Source organism: Rhipicephalus sanguineus, chromosome 1 (genome assembly GCF_013339695.2).
Source record: "Rhipicephalus sanguineus isolate Rsan-2018 chromosome 1, BIME_Rsan_1.4, whole genome shotgun sequence".
Taxonomy (NCBI): domain Eukaryota; kingdom Metazoa; phylum Arthropoda; class Arachnida; order Ixodida; family Ixodidae; genus Rhipicephalus; species Rhipicephalus sanguineus.
The window spans coordinates 258,823,757-258,849,087 of NC_051176.1; the positions used below are offsets into that span (position 1 = coordinate 258,823,757).

Below are 25,331 nucleotides of genomic sequence, written 5' to 3' on the forward strand. Positions count from 1 at the left end.
TCCTGCGCCTCTGTATTCCAAGGTAATTTCTGCGGAATACGTCGGCCAGTTAGGTTGGTCAGAGGCATAACGACTTTAGAGTACTCGGGCACGTAGTCCCTATAATAGTTGGCTAGCCCTAAGAAACTCCGAAGTTGTCCCTTCGTTTCGGGAGCCGGGATCTCCTTTATCGCCCGAACCTTCTCTGGATCGGCCCCGTGCCTGCCTGATCCCACAATATGCCCCAAGAATTTCACTTCTTGTTGTGCAAACCGACATTTGCTTACGTTTAGCGTCAACCCTGCCTTCGCCAGAGACGCAAGCACCTTGTCCAAATGTTCCAGGTGCTCGTTCCAGTTCTCAGAGTATATCGCTACATCGTCAATGTAAGCGCAAGCGTAATGTCTATGTGGGGCCAGTACACCATTGATGACCCTCTGATAGGTGCTGGCGGCATTCTTTAACCCAAAGGGCATCACTTTCCATGCGTACTGGCCTGAGGGAGTGGCAAAAGCAGTACAAACCTGCGCGTCCTCGTCGAGAGGTATTTGCCAGTAACCCCTGAACATGTCTAGCAGAGTTATGTACTTGGCTTTCGCTACCTGGTATAACAGATCAGTCGCCACGCTCATGGGAAATGCGTCTGTCTCTGTTATTTCGTTCAGTCTCCTGTAATCGCAACAGATGCGGATGCCACCATCCTTCTTTGATACGCAGACCAGTGGATACGCGTGCGGACTTTCAACCGGGTATATCAATCCCCACTGCTGGAGCTCATTTACCTGCCTCTCTACCTCGTGCACCAGCGCCACCGGCACCCTGTAGGGGTATGCACGTCTCGGTTGCTCTCCTGCTTTGATTTGTATTTTGTGTGTTCCCACTTTGCAGGTGCCGGGTTTGTTTGCGAATACCCTCGGATGCCTCGCGATTAAGTCTCGCAGCTGTTCTCTCTGTGTGGGCTCAAGATGTGCTATTTCGTCAGGCTGCAGCGTCGCCTGCGCCTCTAGCCCGCATGGTGGGACCGGAACCTCTCCAAATTCCTGATCGCCCTCGAATATCACTCCTACTGCAGTTACTCGGGTGTGATATGCGCGAAGCTTGTTAGCGTGAATGGTTCTGCGTGAACCGTCATCGAGCTCAACTAAATAACTGTACGGTCGCAGTTTTCCGACTACAGTCATCGGTCCCATCCATTTTGCCACTAGCTTCCCCTCTCCTTCCTTCTCGAGCCATAATACTTGGTCCCCTGTGACAAACTGTTTGTCTGTGGCCCTCAAGTTGTAGCGTCCTACGTACTCCTTCTGACTGACTTCACTTTGACGGGCGGCTCCTTCGCTAGCTTCTTCCAACCTACTTCGGAGCTTCGCAAGATATTCCGCTGCTGGCATACCCAGTGATTCCGGAACTTCCCAGTCTCCTGACCAAGTCCTTTTGAGAATAGATAGGGGCCCGTTCGGCACCCGCCCGTACATGAGCTCGAACGGAGACCGCCCTGTAGTCGCGTGCGGAACCTCACGATATGCCCATAGCAAAAACGGAATCATCCTATCCCACTCGCGCCCGTGTTCACTGACTATGTGAGAAAGCATTCTTTTGAATGTGCCGTTCCAGCGCTCCACTAAGCCGTTGCTTTGCGGGTGATCAGGTGTGGAAAACCTCGGTGTTGCCCCCAGTCTTTGCAACATCTCCTGTGTCAACCTTGACGTAAAGTTGGTGCCCTGATCTGAGCAAATTGTCTCTGGCACCCCATGTTGAGAAAATATCTGCAGTAGCGCGTCACATGCAGCCTTTGCCGTTAGTGAACGGAGGCATACCACTTCTGGCCATCTGGTATGTAAGTCTACGACACAAAGAGCATAGCGGTGACTTCTAGCCGAAGGGGGTTCCATAGGACCGATGCAGTCCATGTTTACTGTCTGAAACGGCGCGCTGGGCCTGGCCAGTGGCGTTATCGGTACCCTATCTATCTGCCTCGTCGGAGATTTCACCTGACATCCATGACACGATCTACAGTACTCCTTTACGTCTCGCGACATCTGCGGCCAGTAAAATGAGCTTTTCACCCGTTGTAGTGTTTTCCGCTCTCCTAAATGACCTGCCCATGGTGAATCGTGAGCCATTTTCAGCACTTCTTTGTGCCTGTGCGATGGTAGCACTAGCTGTTTGCACATGCGACCCGCGAGGTGTTCCTGATGATATAATAGCTCGTCCTGAACAAGCATACCATGCGTTCCGGCCTTTGCCTGCGCCCAAGCGTCTCGCAAAGCCGGGTCTGCTTCCTGAGCCTCACGAAACTCCTGTCGTTTGCTTTTGACCGGCTCGGAACCTTCGCTGTCACTCTCCGCGGTTATGACGCCCACAATCGCCCGTTGCTCCTCGCATGCCTCCTCTGACAGCTCTACCATGGCTTCGGTCTCCTCGACTGCTGAACACTCGTCTGGCACTATGTCACGTTTAACCCTTTCCTCGAGAAGTTGTGCGTAATCGTTGGGAGTGATCAGCGCGTCCGTGCCGTCTAGCAGCTTATCTGTGATTGCACAAAGCACGGCAGACTGCACCGCCTCGGACATCACGTAAGGATTTCCTTCAGTAGCTATGAGCGGCACGTAAGCCAACTCAGCGGTCACCTGTTGCCCGAACGCTCCCGTCAACTTTATCTGCGAACCCGTACCGTTGTACTGAGGTACCACTGCCTTTCTAATGACGCTCACTTCTGCTCCTGAGTCTACCACGGCGTTTAATGAACGACCCGAGCTCTTAAGCGTTACGGTCTCCAGTGAGGGTTGTTTCTGCTCCTTACGCTGCCACAACCTGTCTGTCGTTGTTATTCCTAACCCGAATGCAGAAGCCGTCACTCTCGCGACCACTGGACCGTTTTGTTGTCGTCCTGCTGGCCTAGTGCCTTGCCTTGCACCTAAGCCCTTATTGGGGCAATTCCTGGCAATGTGGTCGGTTCCCTTGCACTCAAAACATCGCCTTTTCCCCTTTCCGTCCGTGGGTGTATCTACAGGTGTTTTAGCTTTCTTTTGCCACTCCTCGATATTCGCCTTCTTTTGTGCTGTCTTGCACTTTTCACTCTCCTCGAAGCTCTCCGCGAGCCTAGCCACACCACTGGGTAGCAAAAAGGCCTCCTGTTGGTTACAAACGACGTGCGCTCTCGCTTCCGGGCTCAAACATTCTTTCAACCGATCAGCGACCACTAGCTGCTTGAGTTCCTCGAATGTGCCTACCTTTGAACTTTGGACATAATAGTCAAAATAGTTCTCAAGGCGCACGGCAAACTGATCCAGGATTTCCTTTTCTCCCTTTTTCGATCCCGCAAATAGCCTCTTGTACTCCGCCGCCGAAAGCCTGAGACCCTCCAGAATGCTTGACTTAAGCTTAACGTAGGCTTTTCGCTCCTCTGCTGTCAGCCTGCACAGCAGCCCACGCGCCCTTTCGCTTAACTGTGGCAAAACTAGCCCGGCCCACCATTCGCTCGGAACTTCATACGACTCGAGCGTTGCCTCAACGTCCTCGAACCACATTGGCGCAAGTGCCTCTTGGTTCGGCATTGGTGCCAGTACACCCTTTAACAAACTTGCGAATTTTAGTCGCCTGTCTTCCTCCAACCTTCCGCCGAGCGATAGGCTGTCATCGCCCTCGTTGGACTCCGCCCGATCACGGGCTCGTAGCCGCTGGCTTTCCAGCATCAAGCGCTGCTTCTCAGTTTCCGCCTCAGCAATTTTCAGTTGAAGCTGTAGCAGCGCTAGCTGCTGTTCCGACGCCGTATCTGACGTGCCACTACCGTGACCCCCCGTGCCGCTGTCGGCGACTCCCAACGCTTGCAAGTTTCCTGCCCCGTCCCCGTTCATTTCCGAGTTGTCCCTTTCTCTGTCTCGCAAGTTGTAATGCTTTATCATCGCTTGCGCCCAACAGAAAATCAAGAGGTACCCGCCTGAAGTAGCCTTGCGGTGCGCTCTTCCTCCTCGGAATCCGGTGGACTAGCCTTGCTTCGTTGGTCCCGCAGCGCGGTAGTCAGTTGAAGGTGGTTGTCGTCAGTCTCGGCCGATGTCGCTCCCCGCTGTCCTCCTCAGTTCAGCCATGCAGATCCTGCTCGACTGCGCCAGTTAGGTTCTTCTTGTTTGTTCTACTCGCCTCGCTGGTTGCGCGACATTTGCTGCTGCCGCCAAGGAAGCTGAAGACGAGAACTTTTCATCTGCTGGCACCTTGAGGAAACGACCGCTCCGACATCATCTGGATAGAGACGTTTATTCGTTTCTCTTCTCCCCCTCCTGTCACTGCACCCCTGCTTTTATTCCCTGTCTCCCCATTCAAACACTCTTACAGTCCAATCGGAAAGCAGGAGTAACTCTCTCCTTGTCTCCCGGTCGGCTGCCGCTGAAAACACCAGGCCCGGATTCCTCCTCGCCACCTCCTCGCAGGAACCACCGCCTCTCGCCCACTCGTCGATTCGCCGCCGCTGCTCAGCTCCCTTTCAACCCGGTTTCCGGAATGTTCGGCCTCATGCGTTGACGGGTCGTAGGAAAGCACCTCCGGGTACGTACTTGCCATGCTGTGCTGACGGGCCATCAATACAATTGGCCGTGCATCACTGCCGCCGCCTTTGGCTGTCACAGCGAAGGCGCAAGTGTACCTTCCGTCCCTGTAGCCCGGCTAGGCCACGGTCTCCCGTAAGGCACCATAATTGACCCCTTCGGGAGACGTGGGTCTTCGCGTCCTTTGTGACCAGCAGACAGTCGTCGTTCCACCATCCGGTACCACCGCCTCCGTGTTGGCGCAGGCACGCCGGCCGCGAGGCGGGTAACAATATGGAGGTATTCGGCGAACGTACGAAGTTCGACCCCAACAGGCACATTGCAGCATCCCGCGGCGGCCGTGGTAACTATGCAGCTAACAAAGCTCAAATCAGCCAATGGCCGTGAACTTTGTGTTTATGGCTCGGTCATTTCGGTCTATGACATCATATGTCGAGAGAAGAGTGAGTGATTTCTAGCTGACTTGGAGAATTAATTGTAACTTCCAGGCCGCGTGCTGCGCTATAATGTATGGCTCACATGTTCTCAGGAGCCTCGACTACCGATCGGCAGTGTTTTCTGGCCATGCTGAAAAAGCATCGCAGGGCCCCTTTAAACAATTTTTACTGCGTCCGAACAATGTCTGTGTTATTTTAAATGCGAAGCATATCTTAGCGAACTTCAGTGACTTTGAGCGTGTCCGTACGGACGGACGCGTTCAAAGGACGTTTGTCCGCACACCAGCACGCCCGCCCGCCCGCCCGCCCGCCCGCCCGCCCGCCCGCCCCACCCACTTACCCACCCACCCATCCATCCATCCATCCATCCATCCATCCATCCATCCATCCATCCATCCATCCATCCATCCATCCATCCATCCATCCATCCATCCATCCATCCATCCATCCATCCATCCATCCATCCGCCTATGACTTTATGCTCTCGTGGACGTTGCATTGAAGAGATGTATACCCAAATTGGCATGACATGACATGACTGTATGACGAACATAAATGACTGGTCGTAACATGAAAATCATGATATGCGTGTCATGAACAGCATGATTTACATGCCACGGTCTTGGCACTCTCACGGCCTTTTCGTTAAGTTGATGTTTACCAAAATTGGTATGCCGTGACAACAGTGTACGACGAACATAACTGACAAGTCCTAACACGCAAATCATGACATGAATGTCATGTACGGCATGATTTACATGACATGGTCTCGAGGCTGTCACGGTCATTTAATTAAGTGGATATATACCGAAATTGGTATGGCGAGAGATTTGTGTATAAAGAACTTAATGAAAGGTGGTAACATGAAATTCATGACATGCATGTCATGTATCATAATTACGTGCCACACTCATGGTGTGCTTGCGGCAGTTTTGCTAGCTTGATATACACTCTAAGAAAAAAATCGAGTATTTGGGGAGTATTTCAGCCACACAACAATAGTCATCTGGCTTGCTTGTGTTTCCCTTCTTGAAAACCCGCTTCTCATCACTTTCCTTTCAAGAATGCTATGTCATGCTGATGACGCGCGTGCCATTCGTGACCGGGAAGTGCCGGGACCGCAGTGATAATGCGAGGTGGATGACGATTATTGTTGTGTGGCAGAAATACTCCCCAAATACCCGAGTTTTTCTTAGAGTGTACACCAAAATTGCTATTACGTGACGTGACTGTATGACGAATATAAATGACTGGTGGTAACATGAAAATCATGACATGCATGTTGTGTACAGCAGGACTTACATGCCCTGCTCATGCTGCGCTCGCGGCTGTTTGCTAGCCTGATATACATCAAAATTGGTATTGCGCGACGTGACTGTATGAAGAATATAAACGACAGGTGGTAACATGAAAATCATGACATGCATGTCATGTACAGCATGATTACATGTCACGCTCATGTTGCACTCGCGGCCGTCTCGCTAGCTTGACATATGCCAAATTTGGTATTGTGTGACGTGACTGTATGAAGAACATAAATGTCAGGTGGTAAATGAAAATCATGACATGCACGTCATGTGCGGCATGACTTACATGCCGCATATATGTCATATATGTGGCTGTTTTGCTATATTCATAAACAGTGAAATGGGTGTTGCGTAACGTGACTATATGACGATTTTAAACGACAGGTGGTAACATAAAAATAATGACATGGATGTCATATACGGCATCACTTATATGCCACGCTCATGGTGCGTTCACGGCTCTTTCGCTAGATTCATAAACACCAAAATTGGTGTTGCGTGACGTGACTGTATGATGAATGTAAACGACAGGTGGTAACATGAAAATCATGACATGCATGTCATGCAGAGCATGACTTACATGCCATGCTCATGGTGCGCTCGCGGCCGTTTCGTTAGCTTGATATACACCAAGATTGGTATTGTACAACGTGACTGTATGAAGAACATAAATGACAGATGGTAACATGAAAATAACGACATGCGTGTCATGTACAGGATGATTTACATGCCATGCTCATGGTGCACTCGCGGCCGTTTCGTTAATTTGACGTATATCAAAATTGGTGTGGAGGGACAAGAGTGTGTGACGAAAATAAGTGACAGGTCATAGTGTGCAAATCGTGACGTGCATGTCATGTAGAGGATTATTTACATGCCACGTTCATGGTGCCCTAGCGGCCGTTTATTTTTTAACTTGCTCGTAAATCTCTCGACTACGAAATTCAACAACAAAATCTCTTTGATACCAGTTAATTTTGTTGTGGCAGGATTTCACTAATTAGTTAGTTCATTAACAATGCTCAGGGACAAATGCATTGCAACATATGACCCTTCATGTTGTTCCTAAAAAACTGCAATGACTCTTGCTTACCTTCGATGCCATGCTGGTTGAGAATGGTCCAATGCTTTTCCCGTATCTTCTTCACATTTTCGACAGACATATGATATATTTTGGCACATATTCCTTCCACTGAAGAACGAGCTGCCTGGACTAAATGTGGCTGACACTGTTTTTTCAGATGAGCAAGCCGTTCCTGTAAAATAATTGAAGGTAGAGTACAATCATGCTATGTCAGCCACTGCATAAGTTTTTATAGTGACTGCTGACTTGTAGCTGCCAACCTAGAGGGTGTTTTTTTTTTTAGACAATACAGATTTTTTATAAAAATCCTATGACAGTAAGACCTTTGTCGTTTTCACACACAAACTCAACTTCGAGGTGGAAATGCTTTGCAGCAATTAAAATGACACAGTTTCGACTAATTAACAGAAATGCAGTAATTAACTCATGTGTGAAATCAGTTTCGATTTCAATCTTGAAATTCGATTATGAATATCTCAAAGTACGTGCAACTTTTGTGATTCTTAAAAAATAGGTATGCTATAAATTGGCACGCACTGCAACTTTGTAATATAAACACCTGCCCTCAAGTCAATAATTAAAAAGTTAATTAATGAGTTTTTGTTGATTAGTCTGTCAACGTCGTTTAAATTGGGGGAAAATATTTCCGCCTCGACATAGAGTTCATGTGCAAAAACGACAGGAGCCTGACTGTCATAGAATTTTTATAAAAAAATCTTTATTGTCTAAAAAAAATAGTCAATGGCATTTCTATCAGTGAACTATAAACATACAATTATGCACTGCTGTCAGTTCACACAAGGCTGACACCTTTCTTTTTTTTCTGATTCTCGCACTGAGGTATAAAAAAACCAAGTGCAAATTTCTAAGCTTTCAAGTGAAAAGAGATTTATGTCTTCATAATGCTATGAAAACCATTATTTTTGTCTCCGATTGTGTCTACGATTACTCAACTAACCAACATGCATGCCTAGCTTTATAAAATCATAAACCTTGTCTTTCTAAACAGCAGTTAACTTTACGGTTGCTCTCCTCATCTCTTGTGTGTGTGCTTCATTTCGTGTGCTTTCTCCTTTATAACTGCTTCAGTTCACAGTGCCTATACCTTCGTTAATCATTCTTGGTTATATCAACATATGTACGCCTTTTTTAAGAACTGCAACTTGGAGGGGCCCTTAAACACCCCTTTGAACATCCTGAAACATGTTCTGCACCTCCTCATGAACCTTCAAGAAAAGAAACAGCCAGTTAAATCCAGAGAAAGCACAGGAGAAATTACACAACTATGTGTGCTGTTTCATTCAAATTAAGAAATAATAAGGTAAAAAGGAATGAAAAGGATGAAGTAACATCTTCATAGCATGCAATGGTTCCTTGGTCAGTTGCCTGCTCCTAAGCTCACATACTACATGACACCTGTGGTTATAAGGACATTCCACACTTGCTGCCATGGCCATCAGTGGTGCTGGCAAACACTATCTGTGTTAATCTTGCACATATACATAAATACCCAAAATGGTGGATGGTTGGGTGGCTGCCTCAGTAGTATAATCGGTAAAGCACCACACATAATGCAGAAGACACTAATTCCAACTTCAAACGGTGGCAAGTATTGCTTTTCTCCCCTTTTATTTCCCTTATTTTTTCTACATATAAATAAAATAAACTTTATGTTTCCTATGACTTCACTGTATGTGTGTTTTTTTGGGTTGAAGCAAGCAAACAAGCCCCTTGAATCCCTTTGTTCTTGCTCACTACCAACTGAAAATTCTTGAATATATTTTTTCCATGAATGGAGTTATGGCACTTCTGTCACCACAATGCATTAAAAGCACTGCTTCCTTTGTTTCAGTAGCTGGGCATCACCCTAAGGTCTCATTCATACTGGACCCTCACAGAGGTCACACAATCAACTTGGTGACAGATATTCTAGTAGACTGAAGTTGCAAAGTTGAGTTGGACGTCTCCCAAGGTTCAGTTCTTGGGCATTTACTTTTCTTCATTTACATTAAGGGACCCTGCAACACTTTTCTGAGTTATAATAGAATAGTCTCCTATAAGCGCATGACGCTTCACGAGTCGCATGCTGCAGAAATTTTTGGAATCTGTCAAGGGAGTTACAGGGATTGATTGCACGCTTGAAGCGTGCGATCAATCCTAGTAACAATGTTTGCTCAATGTTTCTTTTTGCTGATGATTGTGCCATCACAAAATAGACAGGGATTCTTACTCTTAATAATATTAATTGCAGGGGTTTTACGTCCCAAAACCACCATCTGATTATGAGGGATACCGTAGTGGAGGGCTCAGGGAATCTAAGTACACGAGCCTCCAGCATTTTGCTGCCATCGAAATACAGCCGCCCGTGCCGGGATTCGATCCCACAACCTTCGGGTCAGCAGCTGAGCACCATAACCACTAGACCACCACGGTGGGTGACTCTTACTTTACTGTTCTTCAATATGATATTAACCAAGTTTTGGAATGGTGCGACTAATGGAATGTGGAACTTAATGTTTAAATTAGAGGTGAGCGAATATTCGAAATTTCGAATATTTTTCTAATAGTGTTTGCTATTCGATTCGATTCCGACTGGAATTTTACTATTCGAACTTCCCAAAAACAAATAGAGTTAACGTCAGATTGAAAGTGACCCCTTCAGATTTTCAATATGCTTCACCTCACTACACTCTCGTATTGCGGCAAAGCTGCCTTTCAAGCTCCGTTACGGTCGAACTTTGCCAAGAGACAGTCAACGTCCGATTAAAAGTGGTCCCTAGATTTTTCAATATGCTTCACCTCATCACACCCCGGTATTGCGGCAAAGCTGCCTTTCAAGCTCCGCTACGGTCGCAAATGTGTTAGCTCAAGAAAACGCTGGTTCCAACATGGAGATGAAAGATGTGGCAGAGGTGGGGGCTCAATTAATGCTGTTTTGGACCTGAAATTTGGGCAGGAAGGCCGAAAAATCGGACGCCAAAGCTTTTTAGCATCCAAAATTTCAGATGTTATATATCGACTTCTACGAGGCAGATTTGGAACTTCGGACTTGAAGGGAGCACACCCTTGTCTGCCACATCTGTTGGGCTTCCACAGAAGTTGAAAGAGGAGGAGAGGCTGAGGAAATGGCATCTTTGGCTATCACGTGTAAAGTGTTGTCGGCAACACTTTGGTTGCACCAAATCATGTACATAAATAGAATTCGGCTTCTACATTGCCTCATTCTTGATAAGACAACTATGAAACACCACCCCACCAGTGCTTCATCAACCTAGCGAACACTTTCATGTTGCTATCTCATAAGAACATTTTTTTTTGCAATTTCGCTTCGATGTATTCGAAAGATATTCTAGAAATATTCGAGAAATATTCGAAAAATATTCGATTCGATTCACACTCACACATCAATATTCGAATTCGCTTCGCACCCAAAATTTTGCTATTCGCACAGCTCTAGTTTAAATGTAAACATATGCGTGTTTCCCGACGTAGAGTCACAACAGCCACGTATGAATTTAATGCTCTTCTTGAAACTGTGACTGCATACAAACACCTCGGTGTACATATAACTTCTAATCTTTCTAGGAAACTGCATGTTGAAACTAGTGCTAACAATGCTAACTGCATGCTAGGCTACCTGGGTCAAAGTTTCTACCTTTCTTCTAGTTCAGTAAAGAACTAGTTTATTCTAAATTATAATATGCAGTATCTTTCTGGAACACAGGCATTGATTCACTAGCATCTGAAATTAAATCTGTCCAAAAGGAGCTTTGCATTTTATACTTTCCAGCTATCACCATAGTGCCAGTGAGTCATTAAAAATGCCCTGTCAATGCCACTAATGTCACACCACAGATTAATCCCTTGTCTCAGTCTTTTCCATAAAATTTCAATCCACATTGATCTCTCACATAGTAGGCATTCCTTCTTGACAAACTAAACAGTGCTTTAATTCATTTTTTCCAAGCACATCTGAACATCGGAACCACCTTCCCGATGTGTATTTGATACTACTGACTTGATTCACTTAAAGCAGCCGCACGTAATTGAGTTTTTAAAATTTTTTTGGTTTTCTTTGCATTTGTTTTTTGAGTTGCATTTTCTGTCATTTATGTATCTATGCTGTGCCAGTTCTTGCTGTGTTTTTCTACTGTTTTGCTGCCGTAAAAATCTGTTAATATTTGTTCTGTTATTTCCTTCTGTAGAATGAATGTAATTCAACTCCCCTTTGTAATGCCTTTGGGCCCTAAGGGTAAATAAATAAATAAACAAATAAACAAATAAATAAATAAAAAGCGATTGGTTGCAATTACATTTGAACCTTGTCTAACAAAACAATGGTTAAAATGAAGTTCCCCTTGAAATTCCCATAATATTCTATGAATGAAGGAAGGGAATTTTTGAAGGCTCGTTTCTTTGTTTGACATAACCTTAATGAACACCAGCAGATAATGAAGCCAAGGAAAATATAGGGGACATTAATTGCACTGTTTCAAGGGTAAGGTAATAATTGTGATATAGATGTGAAGAACGTAAAGTGGATGAAAAGGCAACTTGCCAGTGACAGGGCCAGAACCTGTGACCTTTGGATAACGCGCCCGATGCTCTTACCAACTGAGCTACAGCGGCGGTCGTCCCCTCATCCACTTATCGGGCATTTATGTGCATGTAAACCTTGGAAGTGTTAGTCAGCACCACTCTTAGCCATGGCGGCGAGTGTGGAACACTCTTTGTTTGTGCCAGATGGAGCCACCTGGATGAGATGGCCTCAATAGTTTTACCGGTGAAACCTCAGAGGCCACACCTACTTGTGCAATGTGCCGTCACAGTGAGAATGAATAGCGCATCTACTTTTCTCATTGTGGCAGTCCATGAATGCGTGCAGCTAGATGAGGCCTCTAAGACTGCATAAACACCAGTGCAACCTCTAAAGACTCATTCACTGTTTCACTAAAATTTCATCGCATACATGGCTGTGTAGAGGTACAGTGAGCCACAACACTATTGTCTTTATTGCATGTTTATTAAAGCTGTGCACTTCAAAGGGCACATATAGCAGTAAAGGGCACTAATATGTATGACGAAGCAATGTTGGCTTCCCCTTCAACTTCATTATAACAAGGTTTGAGCGTAATTGGAAATATTTGCTTTTAGATAAAAAGCAACTTCTTTGGGTCAGTCGCTTGCTCTTCAACTTTCCAGTCGTGCAATTGGACAATTGAGCAGCAAGCCAATACAGTCGCTTTAGACCATAAGCAACGATTCACAAATGCTTACTTTGAAACTTCAACATTGGCGAACACCTAAGTAGCGCAACCTCTGCAAGTCGACACTGTGAATGAGCATTACATTACAAATGTGACGAATACTGTCAAGCAGAGATAACTGCAATAAGAGGTATACAAGCTTGATAGTTGTAGCCATAGTACAAAAGCACAATAATCATTAGAACCAAGTGTTAAAAAACCCTACCTAGCACTGAGAAAGAAATAAACTTTTGATGCACTTTTGTCCAAGTCAGGAACAATCTTTTGAACAACATAAGAAGTGCAAGTGTACTTTTCATGCCTTAGTCCTTTACAATCTTGGGTTAAACCTACCAGGCCTTCATTCAATGAAACCTCAAATTTGTGAAACCCCTGATCATTACGGCAATGGCGCGATGGCTCACACATAGGGAATCAGGGGTGGAATCCAAGTGAGCACATGATGATGACAAGAGTGGCAATGATACCTGCGACAGATGCCATAAGCTGGAGAAAGTAACCCTTAACATCTACGGCTGTTAAAAAACTGGTATACATTGCCTGTAGATTGTTTTTTCTCGGCAGGTGATTCACACCACCTAGTTTTCGAGAATGTGACAGTAGTGACCTTTTTTCCTTTTTAAAAGTGAACAAATGCACAACATGCAGATTGCTTCATAGATGAATAATGGCAATAAGACATGCGGCAACTAGAATAGCACTGCTTATTAATGCATACAATGCTCTGGCTGCAGCTATTCTCTGTAACTTTAACACATTATGCCCTGCCTATTAATATGATGACATGTACAGGGTCATCCACTCTTGGTATGAACACAGCAAAGTGCAGAAACGCTCTGCGGAGCGCCGGAGCACGCAATGCGGCCGTGCATAGAAGTAAAGCAGCCCAGGAGTGTACCATGCTCGCTTTTCTGTGAAGCACACCTAACTCACAGCATGTCCGTGGCATAACTCATGGCTTGTGTTATCGGAAGTCATGGTCATCCACATTAAACATGTAATTCCACATGGTGAAACTTGGCATAAAAGCAGAACTTGTGAACGTGCAGATGCTGGTCTTATAAACTAAATACAACAATGGTTTTGCTGCTTTAGCTCAACTGCATGTGTCCGTGCTATAACTGCCAACTTGAAAAAATTTCCGAGGAAGAAGCTTCCTGCTTGCAGAGTACTGATCTCCAGAAAATAGCACCAAGAATGTGACAGATAAATCCTGCTATTTATGCACAGTTTCTGCTCACAGAGGATGGTGGCATGCATACATGACATGAAAAGCCTTCATTAATGCAAGACAACTTCTAATAGTAAAAATACACGTCTTTTATGAGAGCAGAGTATTACGAAGTTGGGGAGCTGAGCTAGTGCACAGCTAAACAAGACAATGTGGCGCAATGGAAAATAACTAGCCGAAAAAACACATCAAGAGCATCAGACTTTCAGATAATTTTATTTGCAGCACCCCACCCAAAAATACGTATATATGTGCTCACCAAAAGTGCACAGACGAATGCGCTGCAAGTGAAGACACACTATCTTAAAGCAGCATCTCAATACAGTCAAGTCCGTTTGTGATGAACCTGAGGGTCACGTGGCATCCATACATTATGTCCCGAAGTTCGTAGTAAATGGACCACAGCTAAAAAAAAAAGTTGCCAGTAAAAATACAAAATTTATTTTTCCATAAAAAGAGTCTGTAATGGTTGTCAGTTTCTGCAGTGCAGATCCGATAAGGGTCTCCAGTTTAATTAAAGCAGCAGCATGCTCTTCGCCAAGGCCCTTGACATAGACAAGTTGCCCGAGTTTATATAACTTGCTACAGGCATACTTATAGGCACTGGCTCCGAAGTTTCCGAACTTTCGTCGTCATCTGATTCCTCCGCATCGCTCTTGCTTCATACTTGCCATTGTCCACTCACGGTTACACAGTGTCAACATCTTCATTGGCAGCAATAATCGTCCCAGCCAATGTAATGGCCTCCATGCTGGAGTCGACTACTATATGCTGCCACAAATCACCGCCGGACTGATCCTCTTCAGTAGCATCAGGGTCAGGTTCTACATCAACGAAGCTGGCCCTGAGAAAACGGTTCAACACGCAAGTGGCCATCACCACTGCTCAGGAAGCCTTTACCATCCTGATAGCTGAATACAGTGAGACTCGAAGCGGCAAGTTGGCGGCCAGGCGGTCAACAGCGATGAGCAAGCATTCCACAATGCGGCACTTATACGATGCCTTAAACGCACGTATGATGTTTAAGTTAAGCAGCTGCACTTTATGAAGTGGTGTTGGGTGGCAGAAAAAGCAGAGTCGCTGCCATCACAGGAGTTTGCATGTAGTGCACAGAGCAGTTGTTGATGATGAGCAGCACGCACCTGCCTTGCCTCTGCATGTCACAGTCAAACTCGCCCAGCCACTCTGCGAACCCATGTCTTAGCATTGTGCCTGTAGCACACGGGCACGTAAGCCTTTTTAAAAGCAATGCGGTTTCTTTGACCTGACGATTACAAGGGGCACGTGCTGGTCGCTGCCATCCATATAAGTGCACGGAAATGCTGTGACACGCACTTTACTGTGTTTCCTGCCAGTGCATGTCGCCTTTCAAGGTGTACGTTTTGTCTGGCAACTTATGATAAAATAACACAGTTATGTCTGCATTATACACATCCTGCTCAGCATAGTTTGAAATAATTGCTCGGTTTGTTTCAAGCCAAGTGGCAATGGCTTGATCATTTGCTGAAGCCGCCTCACTGGAAAAAAATTTAAAAACAATCCCACACTGAACCTTGAATGGATGTAGCCACCCATTGGCTGGGCAAAGGTCGGGAAAATCCAGCAAGAATGCGAAGTCTTTGCTGATGTCCAGCATCACTGATCCACTAATTGGAATGTTGTTTGCCTGTGTGTCGACGAACCATTTGAGCAGCACGTCCTTTTTGCCCAAATAGGTGACCTTCCGATGTAGCGCCCGTGTCAGATGTTACATATCAGATGTAACGCCCGTGATGCAAAGCATAGCTGGTCTGCCGTAATTCTTTTCATGTCAAAGCTTAGCCCTTTCAGATGCAATGTAGGCACAAAGCTTGGAAAACTTATCCAGTGCAGAAAAATACACTGCAACACATCATGCTGGTTCACAACTTCTTTGAAGTTGTGGGCAATCCAGTGCTCGTACATGAATAACAGGTATGTGGCCTTTCCTTTCGCATGACTTTAGGCTTTCTTCTGCATCCTTTTAGTTTCCGGAGCAACAACTGTGGCGCACTGATTAGAACCACAGAAGGGAACCAGGTAGCAACCAGCCACTAATACATATTTTTAACTGGAAACTGTTATTCACAGTGTTCTCGCATGACTTCTGTAGAGCAGAGTGGAGGCAAAGTGTTGCAACAGCTCTTTTCAGTTTTAGAGTCAACAGAACCGTAAGGAAAAAGATTCTTATAGGCATGGGGACTGCCTATACAGCATGAATGCAGAATGGTCACACATGAAACCTGGTCAACACATGAAAGAATAAATGTTACACAATCGAGCTATGCATGGCGCAACACAGATGCCCATAGATGGACGTTTAGGTTGTCATTAAAAGAAACAAAGGCGCTCTTTAGGTAAAATTCAAGCAGTCTGATCAAATTTTGAATGGACAGACCACAAGAATATTAAAAATATGATACAGTAGAACCTCGTTGATACGTTTCCGAAAAAACGCGGAAAATAAACGTATGATCCGGGAAAACGTACGATCCGAATCCAGTAAAAATTGAGGCTGACAAGCCCATATTGAGGTGCAAGGGCAAAAAACATTTATTTCTCAAAAAACATGGAGGGACTCTTCGATTTTCGAACTCCTGGCATCTCGCTGGCCACCAGAGGTCAGCCAGCTAGTTCCGATCCTGACCGAAAATAATGTCGTGGTCACGTGTATTGAAATACCGAGACAACCCGAATATTGCAAATTTGAACTCTGAGACAACCAGCGTAAACGTAAAGAAACGCTACCGCCATGTCAGCAGACGAAACTTTGCGCCGCATGAGCGTCGGTTCTTTCTGCATTGCCGCTTGGAAATATGGGGCTAGGTTTGCCGAAGAGCAGAAGTGATATTCTCGAACATACGCATTTGGGATACGATCACGTACGTTCAAAAGATCACGCGTGACTCGCCCCGTCCGTGAAGAAAACTGCCGCCCCTCTAAAGGCTTAACATGCTCAACTCTTCTCTTCGCAGTGCACGTAACAATCGCGGTACAACACGATATGCGATATCTCGCGAGAGTGATATGCGTCCCCGAAAGCGACAGCTGTTCGCGGCTATCGCATACTACGTCGCACACTCGCGCTGATCAGTTTGCGTTCTGTCTTAACTTGAGACATGCGCTGGTATGTTCGCCGACACTCGTAATCGCACCATCTCGCACGGCGAAACGGGCTTTAAAAGATAACGCCCGGCGTAATGGCAACCGAAGGTGAAGTCCCCAAGCGCCCGCACTGCGATCTGTCGAGTCCTCACAAAGATGGCGGCGAGCGCACATCGTCTCGGTTTTGGCGTCTGATAACTAGAAACCTCCTGATATCTTCCAGAACAAATCTTTTCTGGCAGCTTCTGACGACCCGCTGGTAGGCAGAACTGCCCAGCCAGAGAAATACGAACGCCAACTGGAATTGCGCCGGGCGGAGCAACCCAAAAACGATTGCGCTCCGGGAGAAAAGTGTGCGGGAAATTATCGGCCATATTGACTAGGAACAATGGCGGCGTTGCTATAGTTACGGGTCGCGGCGTGTTGTGCAGCGGTGGCGATGCGGCAGCGCATGTGCGTTTCCGCGGCAAGCCGTTAGAAGATTGTGACGGCCCGCGTCGCGCGTGGTTGACAGAGAGCGGCGATCGAGCAATTCGGAAGAGACGCGGAGGAGACAATTGAGCAAATCAGAGAAAGCACGGAGGGGGGAAAGGCACTGCAGAGAAGCTGCCGTCGCCGTGAAGGCCTTTTTTTGCACACCTGAATGAGAGTTTCTGAGTAGAAAACGTATCATACGACCCCAGTTTTCCGCGGTGCTGAACGTTGCTGCCGAATAATCGTATTTTCCGGGAACGTATTAACCGGAACATATTACACACAGCTGTATTGGGTTATTTTTAATTTTCGCGATTTCAAGCGTAGGAGCCGGGAAATCGTATCAAGCGGGAACGTATCAACGAGGTTCTACTGTATATGAGTGGAGTGCTGGAAATAAAATCAGTTGAAAGTCTGGTGCTCTGCCTTCTTTTCTCCTAACATCTATTTTAGACTGCCCTACATTACCTTGTTTAGCTTGCATCGGAGCATTATAGGGCACTTACGATACATATTACAGACTTCACTACACTGAGATCACATTACAATTGTTTAAGTTATTTCACTACAGAACGCACAACAAGCTATTTAATGTATACAGTAAAAGCTCGTTAATTCGACTCTCGTTAATTCGGAAAATCGGTTAATTCGGACACGTCATCTGGTCCCTGTAAATATACGCATCACTGTATGAGACTGGGCGCTCGTTATTTCGGACAGATTTGACCGCAAATCGGATAATTCGGCGACTTTCGGGCCGCTGGCGAGGCTCGAAAACGAAAAAAGAACAATTCGGAACAAAAGTGAAGCTCAAACGCAGCATCGCCATGGACATCAATTATCGACTTGGCTTGGATTGAGACTGGTTAAACGCCTTTTTTTTTCGCGTGTGGGTTTTGTTGCTTTGTTCCCGTTGGTGTGTTGCATCGTTGATCGCCGATTTATCGATGAACGTTTCAGTACGGCTCCTTTAGCTTGATCGTTGCTGGTGCTTTTGTGCTGACTTCTCGTGCGACCGCACTCTCCGCCGATGGCAACGCCGGCGAAGCGGCGCAAGTACGAGGCCAAGGACTTCACCACCAAAGTAGAAATTTTGCGTGCTCTGAATAACGGGCTCTCTCGACAAGAAGTGATGAAGAGTGATGAAAGGGGATCCTTCAATCGGCGGCAAGAAGCAAGGAACGAGTAACCGTATTTTTAATCCCCCAACGTGACGGGAACAGAGCGCTTGCCGCTTCTCGTTATCGGAAAGGTTCAAAAGCCACGCTGCTTTAAGAACATCAACAATCTTCCCGTGGATTACCGTGCCAACCGAAAAGCGTGGATGACGGGTGAAACTTTTGCGGTACTGCAGACATCATCCGAGCTGCTGAGCACCTTGAAGGGCTCAGAAAAATTGTGTCCGCGCGAATTTCTGCTCGAAAACAGACAAGCATCCGCGATTACTTTGTTAAGTAAAGGTATGTTGAAAAAACTCGTGCATTTATTGTGTTTATTTCGGCCATTCGATAATTCGGACATTCGGTTATTTCGGACATTTTTTCCGGTCCCTAGAAATCCGAATTAACGAGCTTTTACTGTACTCCATTATATCAGCCCTATTCTCCCATTTCTTGTTCCATAAACAAGTTACTGCCACTATTTGACTCTCTGCAAACTGCCATGGACAAAAAAATGCAGCTGCTTGAGAGGTACAAAAATTCATGAAGTGTGAATTAATTGGCTTGTTTTACGGAAAATAAAAGTACCACAAAGTGTAAGCAGTGGGTTTACAGGTCTGCTTACCAAATGGTCATCATAAGTGGCATTCAATGTTTTTCGCAACCAGTGAAATGCATCTTCAACATTCCATTTCACAATCTTGCGACTTTCTGGACTTGCATTGCTGGCAAAAAAAAAAGAGAGAGAGAGAGATCAAATGAAGCTTGACAGGACAAACAGGGATTGTGCAGCCACATGACGCAGCTGGTTGTATTGCAACGTAATGACTACAGTTGACTGGCATCGTGTGGCCAGCTGCTTTGCTGTCTCTGTCGCCAAAGTGGTCACAAGCTTCAAGTTTGTAACAGTGGATGCTTTGTGCTGCACTGTATGCAATGTACAGTAGACTCCTGTTAAACGAAAGCTGAAGGGACCAGGAAAATATGTTTCATTTAACAGGAGTTTCGTTTACTGAGAGATGAAAAGGGGTGCAGATTTCAAGCACAAAACCAATCATGCTAGAGGCAGTTGTTCCATTTAAGCAGCAATTTCATTTAAGAGAGTTTCGTTTATTGAGAGTCTACTGTATGTCAGTTGGGAAATAGTTTTGCTAATTCTTCTCACACCAAAATTCATACCAAACATGATCGTATCATCGTGATTTTAGTCTATCAGGGCAAGTGGCAGGGGTGAGACAATGTCCGAAAAACAGTTCAGTGACCAATTGACTTGAAAGGTCTTGTTACTCCTAAGCCAACATAGGAAAAATACTTCATCTAATAAACACATTAAAGTAAATACCACTTTTTGGCTTGTTCCACAACTGCTCTCAGCCAGCTGTTGAGGCTTGAGGCAACACTTTCTTCCCTCAATGAATCGCTGATATCAACAACAGGATTTGCTTTGCACTCATGTGATGGCAAAACCTGCCTTGCCAGATAATGTTCCCTAGGCGCTGCAATTTGCACTTCCAATTAAAACCTGGATTGTGGGAAATGTGCTGCCACCATTATTTTGAAACAGTACTAAACCTATTGGCCTCACATACAAGGCTGGGGTGACACTGAGGCTAACGACTGTGTGTAGAAACCTTGCCTTATATTCAAATAAATAGAACACGTGCAGGGGGTGCTGAATCTGTATGGAGCCCATGGAGTAAGAATATACAGGAGGCAAAACTCAGGACCAGTGCCAGTGCTAGCCATGCAGGTTCAGACTCGCTATCATGGGATAGCAAACAGAGGTGTGGCCCCCTTGCAGTGCCACAGGTGCTCCTTTTTCTCCCCCTCGCAGCCAGAGCAGAGTGTGTGGCCACAGTGTCCAACAGTGGACAGCATCAGCTGCTAATGGCTGTGTTCATTAGCTGATCAGATGCCACCACAAAAGGTTTCCACCACCAAAATAGAAGACCTGTAGGCCACTTTAGTAGGAAAAGTTTTTTTTTTAATACTATTTACAGTTTGGATCAGATGCTTTTTATGCGACAATGAGAGTAAGAAACTAGCACACTTTAAAGAGCAGGTAGTTTGCAACCATAGCACATTTGGCCAGACAACAGCCGAGCAGAGTTTGCCACTCACTACGAGCAGTCCGAAAAAACACCCCTTTGCAAGTTGTGCGGTTTATGATATGCCCAATAGTGACGAGGGCTTGACCTTTCGTTTAATCCCTTGAAGTCTCGAAGTATTAGTGCTTACGTTGCTGCAAACGTTTCCTTTATGACTGTGTGCCATGGTGTGCACTGTGCCTGTGACTGGCAGCCAACTGCATGGCCCCCACTTTCTCTATAAAAAATGTAAGTGTCCACTAATACAGTCACACTCTGATATAGCGAAGTCATACTTGGAACAGAAAACTTCCATTATATTGAAAATTTTGTTAAGTTGAGTTTCCTTTTTCAAAAGCAAAAAGCCTCACAGGTTTCTGAATAGTCCTGCACCTTATCTATAGACATACTAATAAGGCATACTAAGAGCAGAGTAGCTGCATGTGACGAGAGTTGAGACAAAACTCAAAGATTGGAAAAAATTCCAGCTCTCTCGCGCTAATGTGAAAAAGCACATGGTGGCAATTCTGAGAATTATTTAGAAGCCATAACAAGGGACATGGTGGCAGAGCAAACGACGCTTGTCTAATGCTTATCCATACTGACATCGCCTCAAAGTCATAACTTATTTTCATTGGCCAAAAGGCCTCTGGAATCGAAAATGCACCAGAGCTTACGTAGCACAATATAAGTGGTATGTGTACATGTGGAGCTCTATGGGAGGGTGCTTTATACACATACAACTTTACTGCTTTACTGCATACTGCTTTATACACATACAAGAAAAAAGAAGCAACATAAGAGAACAAAAAGTAGATGTACATGACGCTAAGTAGGTGTACAGTCAGTGCCGAAAGCTTAAGAGACCGTGAGACACAAGGAAAAAGCTGATTATTCCCGCTACTTAGGATGGAAGCCTTGAATTTAGATTTCCGGCCTGTTCTAAAATGTGCTAGCAACATGTACTGTGCAGTCAGACTGAATACAGTCACTAATTGCTGGGATATCCAAAATTTTCTCAGACCAGTGGTCTCGACGTCGACTGTACATTGCACCATGCATGTCTACCTCTTGTTCTCTTACATTCGTTTTTTTTTTTCATTGTTCCTTCAGTGAAATACTTAGCACAATGCAGTCATGCACGTCTACCAACAAAAACCCTGTTCATTACTATACTAAGTGAAGAAAGTATAACTGGCATACCGTGACTCAATCATCTTCTTGGCTGCTTCTGCATACTTGGAGAGCTGTTTGCGAGCGTCCCCAGCAAACTTCGGTCGCACAAGCTTGATGGGGATGTCGTTCATAATCTCCCGGTACATGCACTGAGAGACCTCTGGATGGCATGCACTTGGCAGCAATGGGTCATGACCCTTGTCCACGACTTTGCGCTCCATCAACCACCGTATGAAAGATTCTTTTGGGCACTCAATTCCTAAGGAAGGAAATAGAAGAATGCTCATTCAGCATCTACAAATACCTTCACAATAAATGGGATGATATACGATGATGTATTGCATTTAATATGAAAACAAAAGCTTTACTAAGAAATGTCACGATGTGAGGCTTTAGTTTACGTCATCAAACCGGACTCTCCACAATTTAAATAAGGGCTTCTTAAACTTTCTGGCTTTGTGTCTGTAGTGCCAAAAAACTGCTCCCCTCCCCCGCATTTTAACAATGTGCTTTCATGTAGACTAACTATAAACGATCATTAAAGCATGCAGAAAAAAAAAAGTGTGGGGGAGCACCTCCAGATTAGCCCAACCACATAGCACTGCCGCTGCAGCTGCATGTGGCCTGTTACTTGCAGTTCAACATACAGATTTATTATAAAGGCTCTCGATGAGGAAGTCGTGATAGTACATAGACAAGGAATTTTCTTTCATTTGTACCACTCCCCATGCTGCACACATAAACCATACAGGTACTACATTAGGCGCCATGTACCAGAAACAATGCATACTTCAGTAAATGAAGAGTTGTGCATACAAAAAGTTAATTTTTTATCCTCTAAAAAAGTCATTTGCGCTGCACTATGATCTTTCATGTACAGATTGTAACACTAAGCCTAAATGCCTGTAGAGATTACAGCCAGCATGAAGCAGTGCCTCGCACAAGCCTTAACACATGGGAATGTGCATTTTTATTACGAAAATTTAATGTACAGCAGACTCTCGATAATTCAAACTTTCAGTCAATTCAAACAAAATTCCAAACTTTTGGTTGGCCCGCTATGTTTTCAATGTATTTTAAAGCCACTTAATTCAAACTGCTTTACTGCCTAAATTTGGTTAGTAATCGAACTTTTTGCTTGTCCGTGCCAGAAAATGTCTGCTGGCTGCCTTTTTGTTACTTCTAGCTGAACATTCGCGTTCTTATATCATTAACCATCACAAATAAAGCTGATTGCATGCCAGCGAAGCAGCCAAACTGCGCACACCAACAGTGGTGTGTTGATTGAGGAAGAAAGACAAAAAAATTCCGGAGCCCTTACCCGATCCAGTCTTGGGCAGTAACTAGTTACTAGTAACGCGTTACCGGTAACTAGTTACTTTTTTCAGTAACTTGTAACTGTAACTAGTTACTTTTAAGTTAGAGGAACTTGTAACTGTAACACTGTTACTTTTTTCGCAGTAACTGTAACGGAAAATACCGTTACAGTTACTTCTGTCTTTATGAAAAATTATCCAACAGCAACACTTTTTCGAACTTTCTTCTTTACCATATATCCTCTCCACCCCTCAACTTTCCAGAATAGGGCTCCCCTCGCAGTTTAGGAGAGGAGGTGACTAAGCGCATTATCTTCCCTGCAGAAGACCGAGGTTGGAGGTCTGTCATCAACGCAACATGTAAATCAATCGTGGTTCAACTGAACAGCCTGCTAAGTTCGCGTCCGTTTTTTTTTTTTTTTTTCAGCATATATATCCTTTTCGTCACTTGAGCATCTAGATATGTTCTTGGTGTACAGGTGGAGGAGCATTTGGATGCCATGTTTATAGTCATAGGCTCCGAGCTAATCGTGTTTGACAGGTGGCTAGAAATAGAAAACAGCAGAACTCGAAACGGCTAAGGCCAGAAATTCCGTGAACTAGCGAAGCGATATTTTAAAACTTCTTTGTAAATGGTTGTAAAATGTTTACTCCGACTTAATGCAATAATTATTAACAAAATGACAGACGTTTCACCCCCAATGCAGGTGGCATCCTAAAAAAGAAAAAAAAAATGAGCCGAGGTCAACCAGTCCACTAGTCACACATGTCCTTGTAAATGTCCAGTGGGGGGCCGCGGCTGTTTTGGAAGCCGCGGCGAATGAACCAGGATTCCAGGAGTTGCTTTTCCCCCACCTTCGTTCACAAACCGGCGTCGTCGCATTGTTTAGGTCAAAGCTATGACCTGTCATCCAGCAGTGCTCAACAAGCTCGGTCTTAGAACACGTTGCATGGGTTGCTTTAGCGACATTTTGCTTGAGTTCTTTAGGCCTCGTTGATCATTTCCTGCCCGTTTCGCCGATCCGCGCATCGCACTTTTAGATACCGCCATGATCATCCGCAGGTGTACAGTCTTAGGATTTCGTGAACACACGTTGTCATGTTCCAAGGTATAATAACGGGACTTAAAAACGGTTTGTATGCCCAGCGGACCGGAAGCTCTCCGAACAGAGTCTGACACACCTCAAACATATGGAACAGACACAATGGACGTCGTAACCACTCGTGATGCACTCCCCGCTGCTCTTCGCATGCACTTCTGGGTAGAGTTAATAAACGTCTTAGGATATACTGCCGTCGTTCCAGTACATCAACCACGTTTTCCACTTCAAGTAAGAGGCGTTCAAAGTGATTGCTGGTGTTGGGCCCCCTTTTATGTTTCCTTCGTCTAGGGTTTTAGGACGTGCAACCCTTATTAAATAAATTCTATAATTTGAATTGTGATCTATTATTTTATACAGTAACGGAAAAGTAACGACGTTACTTTTTCACAGTAACTGTAACTGTAACAAGTTACTTTCGGAAACTCTGTAACTGTAACTGTAACAGAGTTACTTTTTTGGCTTAGGTAACTGTAACTGTAACACTGTTACTTTTTAATGGTAACGTGCACCCGATCCCATTTCGTGCCTAATGTACTGCTTTTCCTTGTAGAATAATAGACAGGTGGGCAAGTTGGTTTGGGTTCATAATAATATATAGTGATTCATGAGAAACAACAAAAAGGCACTAATTTCTGTCTCCCATGAGGGGACACGGCTAAGCGCCTGATAATGATGTAAAGGCAGTGCTAAGACGAATACAGAAGGCACCAGAAGAAGACGGGACATGGGCTTTTCTTTCTTTCTTGCTTCAAAGACTATGTTCTTAAAAGATGCAGGGGGTGAGAGCACTGTTCAAGTCTCTTGTTTGTGAGACCGCTCTCTATCCTCATACCAGTGCATACACCCCCCCCCCCACCTGTCCCATTCAGCCAAACCCCTGTGCGGCTGTAAGTGGGGATGGTGGTAAAGGAAAGGGGTGCCACAATGGCATCAGTTACGCTTCATTGGGCAAATGACACTTTTTTTAAATCTTGCTGTACTATCTCCGTGCCTTCTCATAACACTCGAATGAGCTTTCTTTGGTGCTCGCAAGCTGCGAGTGAGGAGGG

The 25,331-nt window shown here is 45.1% G+C and overlaps 1 protein-coding gene across 1 annotated transcript in view; it reads right to left on the reverse strand.

The window, feature by feature from the left end:
* The window catches only part of LOC119378763 (mRNA (2'-O-methyladenosine-N(6)-)-methyltransferase), an 89,828-nt gene that overhangs the window by 48,861 nt on the left and 15,636 nt on the right, over positions 1-25,331 (reverse strand). Inside the window, exons 6-8 of the mRNA XM_037647796.2 lie at positions 21,891-22,122; positions 19,226-19,325; positions 7,355-7,517 (exon numbers count right to left, since the gene is read on the reverse strand). Of these exons, the coding sequence (XP_037503724.1) occupies positions 7,355-7,517; positions 19,226-19,325; positions 21,891-22,122 (495 nt within the window). The remainder of the gene's footprint in view (positions 1-7,354; positions 7,518-19,225; positions 19,326-21,890; positions 22,123-25,331) is intronic.